At 36.4% G+C, this 19885-nt stretch overlaps 1 protein-coding gene across 6 annotated transcripts in view; it reads left to right on the top strand.

Annotated features, from left to right (window-relative positions):
* The window catches only part of LOC138158801 (splicing factor, suppressor of white-apricot homolog), a 126414-nt gene that overhangs the window by 23824 nt on the left and 82705 nt on the right, over window positions 1-19885 (top strand). For all 6 annotated transcript variants that reach the window (XM_069085075.1, XM_069085151.1, XM_069085227.1 and 3 more), the window contains 3 exons: window positions 17277-17400; window positions 17684-17815; window positions 18142-18235. In XM_069085075.1, the coding sequence (XP_068941176.1) occupies window positions 17277-17400; window positions 17684-17815; window positions 18142-18235 (350 nt within the window). The remainder of the gene's footprint in view (window positions 1-17276; window positions 17401-17683; window positions 17816-18141; window positions 18236-19885) is intronic.

Consider the following 19885-nt stretch of genomic DNA (forward strand, 5'->3'; position numbering starts at 1 on the left):
TAGGGTTCTTTTAAGATTTATTATTGGTAATATCTCTTATATGATGCTAAGTCTTTGATCAAAAACAACCACCAGTTCCAGCATATTTTTCAAAAGAAAATACTATCTGCTTTGCATTGATCTATTATATGATATTTCCAGGAACATACTTCAGCAAAAAGTGAAAACTGCATATCTAGTATCCAAATTATAGGAAGTGATGTCTGTCTTTCTGCATTGTTCAAACTACATTTTAAGACTTTTAAAAATCCATGATTTTACCATTGTGGGTTCTTCCTTTACCTTATAATTCCACACCTTGTTCTGCAAAATTCTAATCTTATTTCCCCCCTTATAAATTCTTCATAGAGAACTTGGTCAACGTGCTATAGGATTTCTCTTATTATTATAGTATCTCAGACTGTTTTAATTTTTGGCCATTGCTATTTATGAAAACAGATTACATTTGGAGTATTGGATTGACCTCTTGGTATTAGCAAATATCTCCATTAAAGTCATCATGGTGGCATAAAGGAAATCCTGATTTCTTGAGGGCAGTAGTGGAGCACAGATCTAAATACATCCTCCCAACTGGCATATGGTCCTTAAGGACTCCATATTTTACTCAAGGACCAGCCTACCTACTTTAAGAAACTCATAAATAACTGACCTTCGGTGATGAATAGTTCCTGTGACGATAGCTTGTGAAACTGTTGATACTACAATAGAACAAACGTTTTTTAAAAGCATCTCCTGTATACAGAGAAAAAGATGCAAGTTTAGATAAGACGTGGTCTTTGTCTCCAAAGAGCTTATCATCTAGTAGGACAATAAGATACATGCATAGAGACGTACAGTATCCAATATAATGCTCATAGAGTCCTAGGTCTTGGACTGGAGGGGATTTTGGAGATCATCTTGTCCAACCCCTTCATTGTATAGGTAAAGAAACTCAGACCAGAGACCCCAGTGACTTGCCCTTGGTCACACAGGTAGAAAGTAACTGAGCTAGCATGGAATCCTGGCCTTCTGACTCCAAAGCTGCTGCACCAAGATGATTGTTTGAAAGATACATGAGACAAAAGTGCTGTGTCTGAACAATGAAGGACCAACTTGGTGGACTAGGAAAGGGTTTGTGGGCATGGCAAAGTAAATGTGAATTCAACAGGAAAAGAAGGGGAGATAGGTATTGGGAACCACCTGAGTAGAGGGAGAAGCCTGAAAACACAGACTGTGTTTAGGGAGCAGAGCATGGTCCTATTTCACCAAAGCTTAGAATGCCTGTAAGGGAGAGTAAGATAATACAAAACCTAAAAGATACATGGTCAGAGATTGTGCAGCACCATCAGGGCCAAGAAGGAGAGGTTGAACTTGACCCACTAAAGCTTAGGAACAGAAGAGTGACATGACCAGAAATGTAGTTGAGATCTTCCTAGAAGCAATATGAAGGAATGGTAAGGAGAATGTTCTCTCTGTGGGCAATAATGAGGACTTAAGGTAGTAGCAATGGGAATGGAAAGGCAGAGATAGGTGAGAGAAAGAGGGGTTTGAAAGAATCTAATAACAAATTGCATATGAGAAACAGGATCAAATTAAAGGATATCCTAAGGATATAATTGAGCATGGGAGACAGAATAAATTGTGAAGACATCAGTAAAAATAGTCAAGTCAGAAAGAGGAGCAAGTTTAAAGGGAAAGATGCTGACCTTGCTCTGAACATATGCTGGTGGCACATGCAAGTGGAAATACTCCATAAAAGGTAGAAGATGGAGATCTGGAGCTTAAAAGAGAATCTCAATTTATAGATACATATTTTAAAGTCATTTTCATAGAGAAGACATTTGGAGCCATGGAAGTGAATAAGTAGTAGTGTAGCTAAGAGATGATCAAGGACAAACCCTTGGGAAATATTAACATTGAGGGTTTGAGAAAAGGACAGGAATCCAGCAAAGGAGGTAGAGAAAGAGGCAGAAATAATATAAGAGAATGATAGCTGAAGCTAGGAGAGAAAGAGAGTATCCAGTATAAGGGGACTGTCAGAAACTGCCAGAGGTTAAGCAAAATGGGTGAGGGGAGTCTGGTTTTGGCAATTGAGAGGTCTTGGATGACCTTTTTAGTAGAGTGTTGGGGAAAGAGCAGTTAGATGAGAAAGTGGAGATGTTGGGCACAGATAAATACACATACGCACACATTTTTTTTTTTTTTTTCAAAAATGTAGGAAAGAAAGAAGTGGGACTTTAGCTGAATGAGATAAAAAGATCAGAAGCAGGAAGGGAACAGAAGGTGTTTGAGACCTTTTTGTAGGTAGACAGAAGAGAGCCAGGGTGAGGGAAAGATGAACTGTGCATGAGAGAGAGGATGACTGCTGGAACAAAGTGTACTGGAAAAGAGAACCTCAGTGGTTAATTGGGAGTTGATGTGCAAAATTAGTCCAGAGTGTAAGAGCACCTAGCTGACCTTGATGAGTTCAAGGTACCAAGCTTAGATGAATTATATCCCAGGGTACTGACATAACTAGCAGATGTGATTGTCTTAAAATAAGCAATTATTAAGTACCCACTGTATACCAGCCACCGTGCTAAATACTTTATAAACCCCACATTTTGTCCTCAAAACAATAATGGGAAGCAGGTGCTATTCTTCATTTTGCAGATAAGGAAACTGAGGCTTACAGAGGTTAAGTGACTTCCCTGGGGTCACACAGCTAGTGAGGTAGCATTTGAACTCAGGTCTTCCTGACTACAAATCCAGGGTTCTGTGTACTGCGCCTCTAGCTGCCTCACCTAACTCCTGATTCTTTTATCAGCAATTTTGGAAAGATCATAGAAAATGAGAAAAGTACCTCAGGACTGAGCAACCCAATTTCCCTCTCACCTCCCCCTGACACCCCCTCTCTCTCCAAAAGAGAATTTAGTCTAAATTCTGAGCCTTTGAATTTGACCTCTGAGAACATTCTAGAATGTATTATTTAAAGAGATGATTAGAAAACATGTAGAAATGGAAGCAGTGATCACAGAGAGCCAGAATTGGCTCAGTCAAAAACAGTATCAAAGATCATGTCAAACTAACAACTTACTTTTTTTGACACAGACTGGTAGATCAAGGGAATGCTGTAGATCTAGTTTACCTAGATTTTAGCAACGCCTTTGACATTGTCTCATGCTTTTCTTGTAGACGTGATGGAGAATTGTGATCTAGACAGCAGTATAATAAGGTGGGATTGAAACTGGTTAAATGACTGGATTCAGAGATGAAGCACAGAATTTCTCAGGCTTGAAGAAGACCTGTGAGGTCACCTGGTTCAAATCATACATAAAAAACAATCCTCTCTAAAACATAACTGATGATAAGTAATCATCTAGGCCAGATGATAAAATTTTGCATCAAGGGTCAGATCAACCTATGGCCTGATTTTGTCCAGAGCTAAGAAGGGTTTTTTACATTTTTAAATATGATAAAATTTTATTTTAAAATGTAAAAAGATAGGATCCTGGGGTGAGGGGATTAAGTACTTAGGAAAGAAATCAGACTTCTTATGCTCAGCCCCAGAGAGCAGAAGTTGCAAAGAGGCCAGTTTGTTTGACATAAGCAAAACTTCCTAACAATTAGGGCTTCCCCAAAGTTGAATGGACTGCCTCAAAGGTAATACCGTGTTTCCCCGAAAATAAGCCCTCCCCTTACTGTGTAAGATTCCTCTAAAGTAAGCCCTCCCCCGAAAATAAGCCCTATTGAGATTGCTACTGTAGTGAAGGTGATCCCCTGCGCTACACGCTACATTACGGTACCCTCTGTATGCACCGTCCCGTCCCCCCCCGTGAAATGCACGCCGCGCTCTGAGCTGCATCCAATCAGAGCTGCAGCAGTGAGTGCATCATTCTGTTCTTCCCCAGTGATTTGCTTATTGAATAAAGGTACATTTTTTTTGTTCACATTTACCTGTTTATTAAAATTACTGTCAATGTTCATTAAAATAAGCCCTCTGGTGTTTTTCTGTCCAAAAAATTAATAAGACAGTGTCTTATTATCGGGGAAACACGGTATGTCTCTTCTCCCCTTCCCTTACTAGAAACCATTAATCAAAGGCTTGATGACCACTTTTCAGTTATATTATAAAGGGTTTTTTTTTTTTTTTTGGAGGGCAGTTGGGCTTAAATGACTTGCCCAAAGTCACATGGCTAGTGTGTTAAGTGTCTGAGGCCACATTTGAACTCAGGGCTTCCCGACTCCAGGGCCAGTGCTCTATTCACTGCGCCACCTAGCTGCCCCAAGGTTTTTTCTTTTAAGTATAAATTGAACTAAATGGCCTCTAAGATCACTTCTTATTCTAAAATGTGGTTCTCTTCTGGTAAAGGCATGAGGAATTAGGATCACCCCTTCTGTGGCAGTGCTGATAGGAGTTAAGGAATGGAGTGAGGACACTAAGAAGTCTTCTCGATATAGTAATAAGCTAGGCTCAGTTTAAAATATTTGTTATTTCTGTGCCACTTTTGTCATTTTCGTAATGAAGAAATCATAGTACTGGCACAGCCAATCTCTATAATTTCTCATATATTCACTTTAAGGGGTAGCTAGGTGGCACAGGGAATAGAGCACTGACACTGGAGGTGGACCTGAGTTCAAATCCAGCCTCAGACACTTAACACTTATTAGCCCTGTGACCTTAGGCAAGTCACTTAACCCCAATTGCCCTACCCTTCCCCCTCCAAAAAGAAAAAACAAAAATAAATATATTCATTTTAAAAATGTATTTTATTGACTCAGGCCATTTGAAAAAATTCTTCAGTGTCAATTCAATTCTCTTGTATGTAGAACGATATTATTCTGTGTTCTTTGTGACTGTTCTCTGAATATACTTTAAGTAACTTCAACAGTTTTAATTTTAGTTTGCTAAGTTTGGCCAAATTGCCTAATTGGATCAAATATATGCTAGTTACGAATTCCCCTTGAAATTAAAGTGTTTATTCAAAATTTCCCTTTTCTTCCCATCTCCCAATCATAAATAATTACTAAGATAAAGCCATTCCTGAGATTAGACTCAGGAAACAGTACTAGGTTTTTCACCTTTCACCTTTACAGCATTCTATTACTAATATCTGAGGTTGAAGCAATTTTTTTTTAAAGCTCAAATAGGGTGGGATTATTGACTCGGATTATTTTGTGTAGGCCACTGCAAATTGGCAGTGAGTTAGTTTAGGAATTTAAAAGAACAGATTAGATTGCATTTTAAAGACTTCATCTTGCTTTCAGTGATTCTCAGCTGCCCCAGCATCAAAGCTATAGTAATTCTCTGGTGATGTTATATGGCTGAGAATCATGAAACATCACAATCTCAGAAGAAACAAATTTGCATATGATCCAGAAGGCTGTAAAAATATATGTGGAGTGTATGTTAGGTGCCACATATTACAAAGATTTAGGTATAAGATGTGAATAACAAACATCCTAAAGCCTGACTAGAAAATGAGGTGGTACAGGTATGTAGTGAGGGTGAAGGATGGACAGTCTGAGTTTCACAGGATGAGAGGTTTTGGATGGTTTGCTTTCCATATAAGTGGAGGAACTACCCATATGATGAGACTGCAAATCCTCTGCACTGTGGACATAAATTGATGGCATATAGACTGGTAGAAATAAATCCAAAATCAAGTTATCCTAAAATTATGTGTCCATAGGGAGATAATGCACATAGTCTTTTTTCCCCAGTCTAATCATCTCAGTTATATTGTTGAGTTGGTAAAGGAAAGATTGATTCATTGATCAGCATGAAAAATTGCTTATGAATGTATGATGTGTGAGATTGTAGATTAGTTTCAATAAGTTTTTCAAAAAAATCTGGAGATATTTTTACATTTTGAGCCCACTGAAGGCATTCCCTTAGGAAATATGTACTCTTAAGTGTATTCTAGTGCTTTTTATTGCCAAGAAACCCATTACACACTAGGTTAGTTCTTCAGGATCTCTTATTTACCTTTCTATACTTAAAGAAACAACAATAACATGGGTTTCAGAATGAAAACAGATGTAATATATGATCATTTTTAATGTAATTTTCAACCACCACAGAGCCCTACTATAATAACTCCCCTATGGTGGGAAAGTGACTCTGGGTACTTAAAGTCTTGCCAATGAAGTATATGCTGTAGTAGGTTCTACTAAGATAGCCTTTGAAGGCTATCTCTTTCCTCCAAGGTGTAGCCCAGTTGAGTACTAAAAGCCTCATCACCAGTGGGCTGGCCATCAGGTGATGAAATTTTACTCATTTAACTCTATCTATCAAGGTAGGAGTGGTTAATCTGGGGTCCATAAATTTTTCTAGGAAGGGAAAAAAATTACGACATTATTACATATACTAACCTTTAACTGAAATACAGAATTTGTGTGTGGTTTTTTAAAAATTATTCCTAGGGGAAGTCCATAGACTTTACTGGCTGCTGAATGGGTCCACAGCACAAAAAAGGTTAAGAACCCCTGGCATAAGACAGAGTGAACTGTTTCAGAGGAGGGAACACGTAAGCTAATAAAGTCATAGATATTTGACTTACCTGAACATATTTTCTATAGATCATACATGACTGACTTTTCCACTTTGCTATACTGCATCTATTTTCTTATTATAACCATAGTCTTTTTTTTTAATATGTAGAATAGAATTCCTATAACATATTTCTATAATTATTTCAGAATAAGCCACTTCAAGCTTCATTTTTATCATTTAAGAGATGATTCTAATACCTATAAAACCTGCCTTGCAGGATTGTTGTAAAACTTAGATGAGATAATGTATATAAAGCAATGTGCAAACTTTAAAGTATTACATAAATGTTCATAGTTTCTACAAGTATCGTGACTACTATTCATTTGCTTCTCTACCCAGCCACTCCATCTGTTCTGCTAGTATCATTATCACCCTATTTCTTAAGTGATATAGCAGAGAAGCTGTACAGTTATCAAAGTAAAACAAATGTTCTATAAAAGTACAGTTCCTTTTTTTTTTTTTAAATCATCTACCTAGACGTTAAAAGGTATACTTTGTGAATGCCTAGCAATGAATACCTGGCAGCGGAATTGTAAGTGTGAACAACTAAATGAGGGAAGTGAATAAGCAACTGGTTAAGTTGGTGTCCTGAGAACTGGATTTGGATTTCTGGACCAAAGCTTATGTTATAGGATTGATAGACTATGAAATAGGGATAGAAACTACTAACAAGGACTGGTGAAAATGCGTTTTCCTGGAGCCTTTAAAATACAGTCAAAGGGACTTTAAGTAAAAAAAAGAACGGGAAGGAAAAATATTATCTTCAAATATCCACCAAACTAGGTATCATTGAGAGATTAGCCACAGTGTGGGGAAGACAACAACAAAGATACCCAGAAAGTCACAGGAGAAGAAATTCAAGAAAATAACCAACCTCCCTACTTTGCCCCTATTTCCACCCAAAAAAAAAAATTACTTTGACCTCAGAAATCTAGAGACAGATACACATATTTGGGCAGCAAAGAAGGTGAACTAGAGATCTGATACAAGGAGGCAAATTTGACATATCTTTTGAGACCTGGTACAAAGGGAGCCATGTCTGGAATAAGAAGACTGTGCAAGGGCAGACCTTATTCATAAAAAACCAAAAAGAGCTTGTACTCTGCCAGTGTAGAGTGTCTGTTCTTCAGTAGCCTGTGCTCTCTATTGCCACAAAACTTTCAAGGTTGTAGCACTTTCTTGCCAGGAAATAAAATTAAAATAACAGGATCAGTCTTCAGTGAAGTCTAATGAAAACTAGCCATAAGGTCAGGGATAGCTGAGAAGACCCTGGAGGAGGACTAGTATGGTGACATACATACACATCCTTTGCTGATTCCAAACTCCTTCCTATGCTACTACTGATAAAAAGCAAATGCCACTGAGCTACCATTTTGGAAGCTGTCTGTTAAGATTTAGATAGAAAAAGTTGTCCCTGAAGAGATTGAATCTTCCCTTTTTTTTTTTAAACTACATTGAGTTAATAGGTTTAGTAATAAATATGTACTTGATTTTAAAAATCAATAGAGCTAAAAATTGATGTGATTTACTCATCGAAGTATACTATATATATTTCCCGTATAGAAAGAAGAAATAGTTAAGAAGTTTAGGAACCATTACAGGGCTGGCATGGAGGCATATGATATAGTAGTAATACGGTATTTAAAATCCTAGCATCTCTTGAAACTCATCTGCCAAAAGAGAAGTAGCATAATATGTCCTTGATTCGATGATAAGTTTATCCTTCAGAAAGTAGAACTAACAAAGGGAAGAAATTCTATTCTGGATCTGATTTTTAACTGCAAAAAAAAAAAAGTCTTATTCTTTGGAGAAGTATGTATAAAGGAAAAGTTGGTCAGAGTCTTGCATGCTCCCTACATTTGGGGAAAGCCAATTTTAAAGGATTGAGGAAAAAGGAAATTAAGATTACATGGATTAAAATTCTACAGGGGGACCCAAATATACAAACGTGTTTATAGCACCTCTTTTTTGTGGTGGAAAAGAGTTGGAAACTGAGGTGTTGCTCATCCATTAGGGAATAGATAAATAAGTTATTTTATATGAATGTGATAAAGTATTTGCTATAAGAAATTATGGGAGGGACAGCTTCAGAGAAGCCTGGGATAATTTATATGAACTGATGTGAAGTGAAATGAGCAGAACCAAGAGAAAACAATAACAACATTGTAAAAACAATCAACTTTGAAAGACTTAACTCAGTGACCAGCCACAATTCCAAAGAACTAATGATAAAACACTTTCAGATAGAGAAATGGTAGAATCACAGTGCAGATAAAAGCATATTTTCTTTCCTTACATCCTTTCTTTTGGAATGAAGCTAATATGGTTATTTGTTTTCATGACTATGCATATTTATAATTAGCTTTATTTTTCTTGCCTTCTCAGTGGATGAGGAAATTTTGGAACTGAAAATAAAATTTGGTTTTAACAAAAACTACCGGGAAAGTGATCCCAGAAGGGATAGTAAGCTTTCAAAAATGAAATTCTGAAAAAAGCAAAGATAATCAATTCCATTGAGAAGGAAATGAAATTTTGATAGATCGATTTTGATACACAGGAACACAACCAATTTTGATTTTTTTAAGATAATATAAAAGATTAGAGCTAACAACAATTAACAAGATTAATATAAAAATATGACAGTGACTTAGAAAAAAATATTGTCAGGAGTATAAAAACTTTCTTTGGGTGTACTTCACTTTTTTGGCACCCTAGTTAAGCCTAGAAACCCCTTCTCAGAATGATTTAAGTGCTTAAAACAAAGTACATAAAATTACAAAGGGAAAATAATTATATTGAAATAGTTATCAAAATTTTTCTCTTTTTAAAAGTTCACAGAACCAGGTTAAGAACCCCTGGCTTAGAATGAATTTGAGGCTGGCTAGAAAATCTAAGGATAGGAAACAGCTGCTACTATCACCGTGGCCTAATTGCATTTTTTTACTCGAGGCCCTCAGTTTTCCAATCTCATGATATCACACTTTGTGTTTCACCTAGAAACTTGTGCTGTCGTTTCTTACTACTTACTTTCCATGAATTCAGAGTTTCCTAAATTTTGATTGGCATAGGGAAATATGTATCCATTAAATAGGAACATTATTGTACCTAAAAAAAACCCTTATAAGATGAAAATATGTAATACTGAACCAGTTCTCTCAAAAGTTGCATTTTTAGCCTGGTAATGAACTGTTTTTCCTTTTGCTTACACACTGTAATTACTCCATTTTCCTTCTGCTTTATTGCTACAGACCTTCACGGTAAAAGGTTAGAATAAAGGAAGTGAGTTATGCAGGAAGAAATAATAGACTATGGAGGCTGCTCTTACTGCATACAGTTTAAAGGGGGAAATGCCAGTCTACGTTTGCTTGATGACAAAGCATAAAGGAGAGCTTAAATAAAATGAAATCATCACATCTTGTTAAAAGTCTTTTTAATTGGTTTTGCCATTCAGTGTTTGTGGAATTGGCCTAGTTTCAGTGTGTCTGCAGTTTTAGGCATAACATTTTAGGAAGACTGGTTAAGTTGAAGAACATCTCCAGAAGCAATGGCAGGATGTCAGAGAGCTTCAAGGTGTGACCTATGTGGTCACTTGGAGGAAGTGTAGGAATGTGTACCAGAGGAAAAAGTCAAGTGGATTAGGTCTGCTTGGCCCCAGTCAGCTCAACTAGAAGCCCTAGGTAGAACTTGCAAAGAGGGAAATGTAGACTTGGCATTATCCTCAGAATAAAAAATATCAAAGAATGAAATGAGCAGCCTTTGGAAGCCACATAATGTGAAAATGGCGAGGGACCCCCGAAGCCATCTCTTTCAACCTATGAAGTCTTTCCAACAATATACCAAGTTATATAAGCAAATGCTGGATAAATTCTAGGTTGGACTCAGTAGCTTCAGTAAAATACTCTTTCTTTTCCAAAACCAGGAATCTAAAGGACTATGAGGCTTTACTTACCTGGAATTTGACAAGGTATTATTTTATGATTAGGGAGCCAGGGTATCCTGGTCTGTAGAATTGACCTCCTAGCCAGGAAGATCTGGACTCAAGCCCCACTTCTCACATATACAACATTGTGACCCTGGGCAAATCACTTCATTCCCAAATTCCCCAGGCAACTCTCTGAAACTGGAATTTGCCAAGAAGGTGCCAACCTATAGAGAAAGTTCAGTTTCTTAGACCAATTAAATCACATAGCTAGCCCCCTTCTCTACCCTTGTTTCATACTGAGTTTAGACTGTTAACTTGATTTAAAACAGAAAATTTCTCAAAGAGAAAAATGCTGTCATTTATTGAAATTTCATATGAAGGCCCTTTGATTTTATAAACTGAGCTAAAATTCCAAAATACTATAGTTCAGAGATGCAAAGTGATTTTTTTTAAAATTTGAATAATCTAAGCAAATGTGTTTAAATCATCCGGCCTGCGTGGACTACACTGGAGGGTACTGAAAGAACTGGAACTCACTGAAAACAGAGGATATTTTGTGATAAATGCAGGATATTGTTTTTAGCACATAACATTCTCTGTTCTTTTCAGTAAATCCTGTAGCACTTTTGGATTTTTTTTTCTTTTTAGATACTGATCTGTTACATATATTACAATAAAGTAGTATACATTCCAAGTTCTATTAAAGTGAACTACAAGGGATTGTCTGAATTTTTATACTTTTCTGGACTTTCAGTGTACCAGATATTTCATACTTAGAAATAACATATGACCTATGTACTACCGTGTTTCCCCGATAATAAGACCTATCCCGAAAATAAGCCCTCCCCTTACTGTGTAAGATTCCTCTAAAATAAGCCCTCCCCCGAAAATAAGCCCTATTGAGATTGCTACTGTAGTGAAGGTGATCCCCTGCGCTACACGCTACATTATGGTACCCTCTGTGTGCACCGTCCCCCCCCGTGAAAGGCACGCCACGCTCCGAGCTCCATCCAATCAGAGCTGCAGCAGTGAGCGCATCATCCTGTTCTTCCCCAGTGATTTGCTTGCTGGCGCCATTGAGAGCAGTGCCACGGAGGAGAGCTGAGGCAGGACAACATAAGCCCTCCGGTGTTTTTCTTTCCAAAAAAAATAATAAGACAGTGTCTTATTATTGGGGAAACACGGTATGCCCTTTTTGGCATGGGATGTTTTGGCAATATTTATGTTAATTTTTTAAGGAAACTTGGTTAACTTTTGTTAAATACTTTGTTTTGAAATATTATTTATATAATAGAAATCAGAGATTCTGTGGTAGGTTTATAACATCTGGAAAGGAGCCCTCATAATTTTTAAGGACAAAATCAGGGACTTGAAAGATGAAACCAGACGTCTTAAAAAAGTAAAGTTATAAGATTAGTTTTGATGTATATAATTTGTTATTCCTCCTCAAAGGGTGCTGTTTACTGAGTCATAATAGTAAAAAAAACATAAAGCTCATCTCTTGACAGGCCAGCTTTATTATCGTGGTCTAAATCATTGTTCAGACACCAGATGCAAGTCACTGGAACCATGTCTTACCTTATGTTGGCAGAGACTTTGGGAACCCAGGGTCCTTGGGTCACTTCCTTATTACCATGGTAGAAGGAATTTGATGAAAGTGCTGCAGGTTCTTCAATAAAGTCACTTTATTCTTCATTATTAATTTGGTGTTTAATGATGAATATTGAATTGTGTGGTCAGAGGCCATTATTCAAATGCATATAATTTTTACCTTGGGTGGGATAAAGTTCTTCATAAAGCACAGATATTATCACATCAGTTATCATTCATTAAATCACCTACAGTTTTAGGCATTATACTAGATACTAGGATTTCAAAATCAGAACCAGCAAACAAAAGTATGCAAATCAAATGAACAGTCATAATTTGAGAAAGTGTGTATGTAAACCTAGTACCAGTTTCAAGGAATCCAGTTGAATAGAAATAATTAATTAACTTTGGTGAACCATATTATTATCAAAAGAACTCTACATGAAACGATTGAAATCATCACAAAAGGAAAAAAAAATTCATTTTGTTTTGGGGGCTGAACAGTCAAAAATATGGGCAGTAATTCTTGGCAACAGATCATTCCCCTGATTAGCTTAGGAAGGGGTGGCTCCTGACATTTACTAAAGTAATCAGCACTGCTATTTACGGTAAATTCCTATCGGGGTTTAGGTTTAAAAATTAAGACAGAAAGAAATATACCTAAGATTTAGTAGAAAAATATGAAAAGATTTTCACATTCTGTGATAAGTACTACAAAATGATACATTTATGTGATTAGAAAATTGTCCAGATTAATACTATAAAATTTTAATATAATAAAAAATATTAATATAAATATATAATATATTATATATAAATATACATAAGATATAGTATATAAACATATAACATATAAATAAATAAAATGTAAATATAAAAAAAGGTCTCAAATTCAGGGCGGCTAGGTGGTGCAGTGAATAGAGCACCAGCCCTGGAGTCAGGAGGACCTGAGTTCAGATGTGGTCTCAGACACTTAACACAAAAACTAGCCGTATGACCTTGGGCAAGTCACTTAGCCCCAACTGCCCTCCAAAAAGCAAAAAAAAAAGTCTCAAATTTAAGGAAAATTTTTTACCCCAAGTATTAAGAGATGAAATAAATTATCTAAATACTCAGAATGTTAAGAACTATATAAATCCTTTTCTTTCATATTTCAAAATTAGATAAAATAGATCCTCATCAGAAATTTACCTTAGATGATGATTTTCTGCAGGAGGCATTCACGAATCTGATGATAAACATCTGAACAGTAGCTGTCAAAAAACAAAGTAGTCATTTATTTTTCTCTTTAACTGTTGTCATGAATTTAAAATGGCATAGTAATTCCTTCATCATCTGTGGAAGGATAAATTTTCTCTCTAGGTATTTAGTCCCAATGAATTTCTTGTATTTAAAATGCTTTGTGAATGTTTTTGTTACTTTATAAGAGAATTTTTAGACTTTAATAATTCTGAGCAAGAAGCCTGTTCATAGCTGGCTATTTGGTAAGTGTTTAAGGGGTTTAACCTCAATCATTATGCAGCTGGTAAAACCTATATAAAGTTAGATATTAATTTATTTCAAACAGTGACTTGTATGCTTCTAAGCAATTGCTTTTACCCTTCCATCCCTGTTTACCATTTTTTGCCAATTTTTACCAAATTTGCCATCTAGTTCTGGTTGTAATGTCTTATTTCCAGTGTTTCTAACTTTTCTGGTTGTTAACCTGTTTAATATATACTACAAGGGACCATATTTTTAAAAATCACAGGTATCTACTAATACTTAATGTCATCAAACAATGAGGAAGTCATTGCAGCTTTTCTTAGCTTCTCAGTATTTTTTAAAGCAATGCAGACAAATTTTTAACTGCACCCAGGTTTCTCTGAAAGGATCAGGGAATAGATTAGAGCTTAGAGTTGGGGAAGACTGACCTGGGTTTAAATTCCATTTCTGACGTGTACTGGCTTTGTGATCCCTTGGCAAGTTATTTAACCTCTGAGTGCTCCAGAAAACTTTCTAAGAACTTTGTAAGTTGCAAAACAGTTGCTGACCTGCATTGCTAGAGGGAGTTTATTTATAGTGAGTTCCTGTACTAATGAAATCATAGATCCACTTGAAAGATAGATAGATGGATGGGTAGAGAAAGATAGAAAGATGGATAGGTAGGTAGATGGATAGATTTACTTTAGTCTGTGGTAGACTACAATAGATGTTTTGGTATTGGGTCAGAGAATTCAAGTAAATCAAAAAATGTCTCCCCAGTTCATCTATAAGACCAATTTTATCTAGAAACTGATCGAATTATTGAATCAGGCTCATCTCATGGAGAAGCAGATTGATAAAATGGAAAGACCAGAAAGCTTAAGAAACGTGTGTTCAAATCCTAACCTACAATTACTAGTTGTAAGAATCAAGTGAAACATTTGGTTTCATTCTCTTTATTCCTCATCTGTGAGATGGGTAATAATAATGCTGTGGCTACCAAACCAACACAGAGTTGATGTGAAGAAAATAATATATAAATCTGTCATGTATAGAAATCGATGTTTTTCTAAGGCATTTTTGATAATTTCCCCCCTCAGGTTTTTTTTGTGACCTATGAAAATCATTTAATAACCATATCTAATTCTTGTTTGGAAAGAAGTCAGTAGAATCTTTACCTGAGAGGTAATAGCAGTGCAATATCTAAAACCATCAAATTAAGTTTCTTCAAATTACTTACACCAGGTTGCCTATTTTCTTTAATTTTATAGAACGTTGCTTTTTTTTTTTTAATCATTTGTCCTAGGTCAGCACAATGTTTTTCCTTTAGGAAAAAAATTGACTAGTCTAAGTGTTGGTACCTTCAAAGCAATATTTGCTGGTTATTTTTTAAGTAGTTTAGATATTTTGTGAGAAACTTGAAACAAAACTATAAACAACGCACTTTATGAAAGGAAATAAAAGCATCTTTTTGCTTTTATTGCTTACATACCTTATCTGTGATGAGCAAGTATGGTACCATCTCCATGAGGGCCAGTACTGTCAGTATGTTAAATAACACACAAAGTCTTGTTTGGACTCTCCATTCAAAGATGATACTAAATCACCATGGGTAGAACATTGTTGTGAGATGCTTATTCTAGCCAGAAGGCTAAATTTTCACAGATTTATCCATATATACCCTTGGACACACATTTGTGTAACACATTCAGAGTGAGAAATATAGTCTAAATGGAAGCACGCAAAGCTAATTGATCCATTCAAGGATTGAACCTTTAATTTTGATGTTGGAACAGAGCTTGTTGAAATAGAATCAGACCTGACTGGAAATCAGGTATAACTGGAATTAGACACTTCTAGCTACTTACTAGCTTGCATGCCATTCAACAAGTCACTGTCTGTTCTGGGCCTCAGTTTCCTTATCTGTCAGATGATGTTAGACTGGGAGGCATTGGGGGGCAGTGGGAACCTTCAGCCTCCACTCCATATGTGGCTCTCCAGGTCCTCAAGTGCAGCCCTTTGACTGAATCCAAATTTCACAGAACAAATCATTTTTACTCAGGAGATTTGTTCTGTGAAGTTTGGATTCAGTCAGAGGGCCATATTTGAGGACCTAGAGGGCCTGAAGGCCACACGTTGCCCACCCCTGACAGTCTCTAAGGTTCCTTCTAATTTTTTTTCCTCTGTTTTAAGTGGAGCAAAGAGCATTTTCTATATATAAATTAATACTCTTTCACTTCCTCTCTTCCATAAACTATGACTTTGAAAGAACTACATGTGGTTTCAGAAGTGCAATTCAGTATTCTTAAAAGATTCCCATTGTTTCGCCTCTCTCCCTTCTTCTGGTTTGGGGTGGGAGTTAGGGGTGGGGAGTGGGGATTATCTACATAGAGTTGCAGTTATTTCATAGTGGAGATTTTAAAACTAAATTTTAATTTTGATAAGAGAGTGCTTTTTTTCTGAAGGACTTAAATAAAAAACATTGCTTTTTTGTGCTTTCAAACAGCTCCTTTCCCTCCCATGCCCCAAATAGTACTATCCAAGGACTATCTTGGCCTGTAGTTCCATTGTTCTTCCAATCCAGGGTCTTTCTTTAAAGATTGCCAACTATGTGATGAAACGAAATGTTTTCATGCTGGAGATAAATGTGGTGAGTACGTTAAAGCTACCCACCTGGTTTTCACAAATGAAAATGTTGCTTTTCCCATACGCCAGCGATGCGTTGTGCCAGTGTGACAATTAAGAATCCATACGTGTGTAATTAATAAAATAAGTCATTAACAGCTGTGAATTTGGGGGGAGTTCTAGTCTCTTGAGGGAGCAATCTTCATAATTTTATTATGCCTAGAGCACGTATGAATTATGCAATCTTTCTAATTCATGTTAGCGAGGCTATAATTCTAGCTGCTGCTGCTGAGGTATTTTAAATTGACTTTTTTTTTTGATGTTTTGTTTTTCCAGCACAGCAACCTTGCTATAAAAATGGAGAATGGCCATTAGTGAAAATGGAAGTTAGATACTTTCTGTTTTCAAATTATTTACTTAGGAAAATATTTTTCATCATTCACTTTGCTAAGATAAAATTTACTCTGTTTAGTCAGAGCATTTCTTTCTAATGTATATTTTAAAGAACATTTTAGAGAAAAATCTTAAGTGGATCTATGCATCCACTTTAAAGTGATCTTTATACTTTGATATGTGCCAATTTATAACATTTCTCTAATTTGGCCAACAAATAGTTTCAGTAATGAAAGTTATAGTGCTTACTAATTAAGAAATTTAGTTCATATATTTTCCTATTAATCCCTGGAGACTTCTGATTTAAATAGATCTTTTTTTCTTTTTATACTAGAATATTCATAGTTTTATTCTGCAATATTTAAAACCATTACCTTCTCTAGAGAGAGGCCCATATTAGATTCCTTTTTACATGTACCTTGAATGCATCATGTCTATTTAATCTTATATGATGAGTCTTCTTTATTTAGCTTAAGTGATTGGACATGAAAAGTATTGCCATAGGCCAGAAATATAGATGAGTTGTAAGAAGCAGGCAGGAGATACTACATTTCCCAAGACGTGAAAGGCCCCTCACTTTTCCCAAAAAATACATTGAACACACATTTCTTTGGTCGTATCACTCTCTCAATGAGTTTGTTTTCTTTTTAACAGCAACAGTGGCAGCCATGTATTATAGCTACTACATGTTGCCGGATGGAACATATTGTCTTGCACCTCCACCCCCGGGAATTGATGTTGCTACTTACTACAGTGCTCTTCCTGCAGGGGTTAATGTACCTAGCACCACAGGAGTAACAACCGTGCCTCCCCCTCCCGGGACGACGCCGCCGCCACCCCCAGCCACAACGGAGTCCAGCAGCGGGCTAGCTTCTGCCACAGCTTCATCCAGGTATGAGATTTTTCTGTATAATTTCTCATTTTTGCAACTAACTCCACTTTGTAACTCACTGTACATCTTGTAACTCCCAGAGTTTGACTTAAAAGAAGTACCTGATAATGTTTTTTTCATCCATTCATTGTAACCATCTACTACATCAATGTTATTTTTGCTAGATTTGTAATATTCCAGTTTCTGGTAATTTCAGTTTAGTATTTGCTAATCTCTAAGAAACTTTTTGAAATTTTTGGGGGGTCCCCCATGAATTTAAGTAATGGGCATCTGCTATTTTCAGTACCCTTGCTCCAGTGGTTGCCATTATTCCTCCACCTCCGGACATCCAGCCTGTAATTGACAAGTTGGCAGAATACGTTGCTAGGAATGGAATTAAATTTGAAACTAGTGTTCGTGCCAAGAATGATCAGAGGTAAGATCAAGTGTTTCTGTGTTTAGGATTTTGTGGGATTTTTTAATGTCTTGCTTGGTACAGGTTTTTTGATTCAGTACATGTTATAATTATCTTTGATATGCTAAATTAATTAAGCCTTTTTAAAAAAAATAAGAATGTTGATATTATGTAGAATGCAAAGGCCAAAAGTCATGCTTTTCAAGATGTGTTCTAAGAACTGGGGCACAAACCATTGTAGATTTCAATAGTAAATGGAATCATGCTTCAGGTAGTGCAGTGGGATTTTGTTGTTATTGCTTTTGCAGTATTTTTATATTGTTGACAAACTATTTTGTTGATAACAGGTTTGAATTCCTACAGCCGTGGCACCAGTATAATGCCTACTATGAGTTTAAGAAGCAGTTCTTCCTTCAGAAAGAAGGAGGCAACAGCTCACAGGTACATATGAAATGATGGGCATTAATGAAGAAATTTTATATTTTAACTTACTTTACTTACACAAAAATGCATTTACAAATTTCTCAGCACAAGTCAATTTAGGAAGAAAGACAAGGCCGTTTTGATTATATATTTAGCGTGTAAAATTTATGACTTTCCTTTCTACATGAGAATATAGAATGAGTATTTTAATACCTGCTGAGAAGGGATTTTGAAAAAATGTCCTAGCACAGTGGTGGTATACTGCTAAAACTGTATCCCAGCTCTGCCGCATCATCATGTCTTGGACTGGGATCAGGGTTCCTAAAGGCTGTGCCATTGACATATGAGCTCTGCCAGGTTCTACCAGGCCAGAAAGCCTCCAAGAATGGGCCAGACCTCAAATAGCACTGCTTGAAGATAATCTTAGATGAATTTGAAGAGAGTGCTCAAGACAAAGTTGACCAACACAAGGTGAATTCTTTGACTTACGGTGATCGTGAAACACTTGAAAAGACAAAATGGTACTTGTTCCATGATAGAGTGGTAAAGGTTCTAAGAGACGATTTTTTTTAATTCTATAAATACTCATTTAACTGTTGACAAATTTCATGTGAGATCTTTGCGCAGTGACCCAAACCATAATTCATACCTGCATTCTCACTATAAATGAAACCAGAAAGCATAGAGTTGTAGATATTTAAAGGGAAAGCTCATAGCTAACTACAGCTCACTAAATAAATTATTTTCATTGTATACCTAGATATAACAAGAAACTTCATTTTATGGGACACTTAGTCATCTTGCCATTGAGTGCTTATACAAAATAGAAGCAAATTGCCATGAAGCAAGTTAGGCCAATGCAGAATCACTAAATCTTATTTTGAAAGAACCTCAAAAACTCTCCAGGCTAATCCATAATTGAACAAGAATCCCCTAGAAATTGTTGACCATACATTTGAAAATCTGTGAGAGAGGGGAGATCCATAGGTGAATTAATAAAAGTAGCCCATTCTTCTTTTCTTTAGATTCAATCCTTAGGAAGTTCTCTATTTCATTTAACCTAAATTCAGTTCTTTGTAACTTTGACTAATTGCTTCTTTCTAGTACTGCTTTCTGGAGCCAAGCAGAACAAATCTTATCCCTCTTCACTGAGCAGCCCTTCAGATTCTTGATGTCAGCCATCTTGCTTTCTTCCCCATCCCCCTTGCTAGTCTCCTCTCTTCTGCCTGAGCAGTTCCTTAGACTGATCCTCCCTTAGGATCTCAAGATTCTAGCCACCAGCCTCAGAAGCCCTCCAACTTATTGTGGTGCCCAGAGCAATAATAGCTCACATTTCTCAAAAAATGTGCAAAGGACTTTCTTCACAGTAGTTGTCTAATAAGTATTATAAGTAGCATCATCTCCTTTTTACAGATGAGACTGTGGCTCAGAGTGGGAACGTGACTTGTCCATGGTCGGGTATATCTCATAATTGACAGAGATGGAATTACAATCTGAGTTCCTGATTTCAGTTCTGGTGTTCTTTTGTTGTGGACAGTGAAATACAGAAAGTCTTTTTAAAACCTGTTGTATCAGCATATACCTTGACATTCAGTAATTATCATACAAAGGTTGCCAGGGGAAAGTGACATAAAATATATTGGAAAACATGGTTAATGGATGAGAAAT

The sequence above is a fragment of the Petaurus breviceps genome, unplaced genomic scaffold, assembly GCF_028583685.1.
Source record: "Petaurus breviceps papuanus isolate PSGF00001 unplaced genomic scaffold, PetGlider_PUasm1.0 101, whole genome shotgun sequence".
Classification (NCBI taxonomy): domain Eukaryota; kingdom Metazoa; phylum Chordata; class Mammalia; order Diprotodontia; family Petauridae; genus Petaurus; species Petaurus breviceps.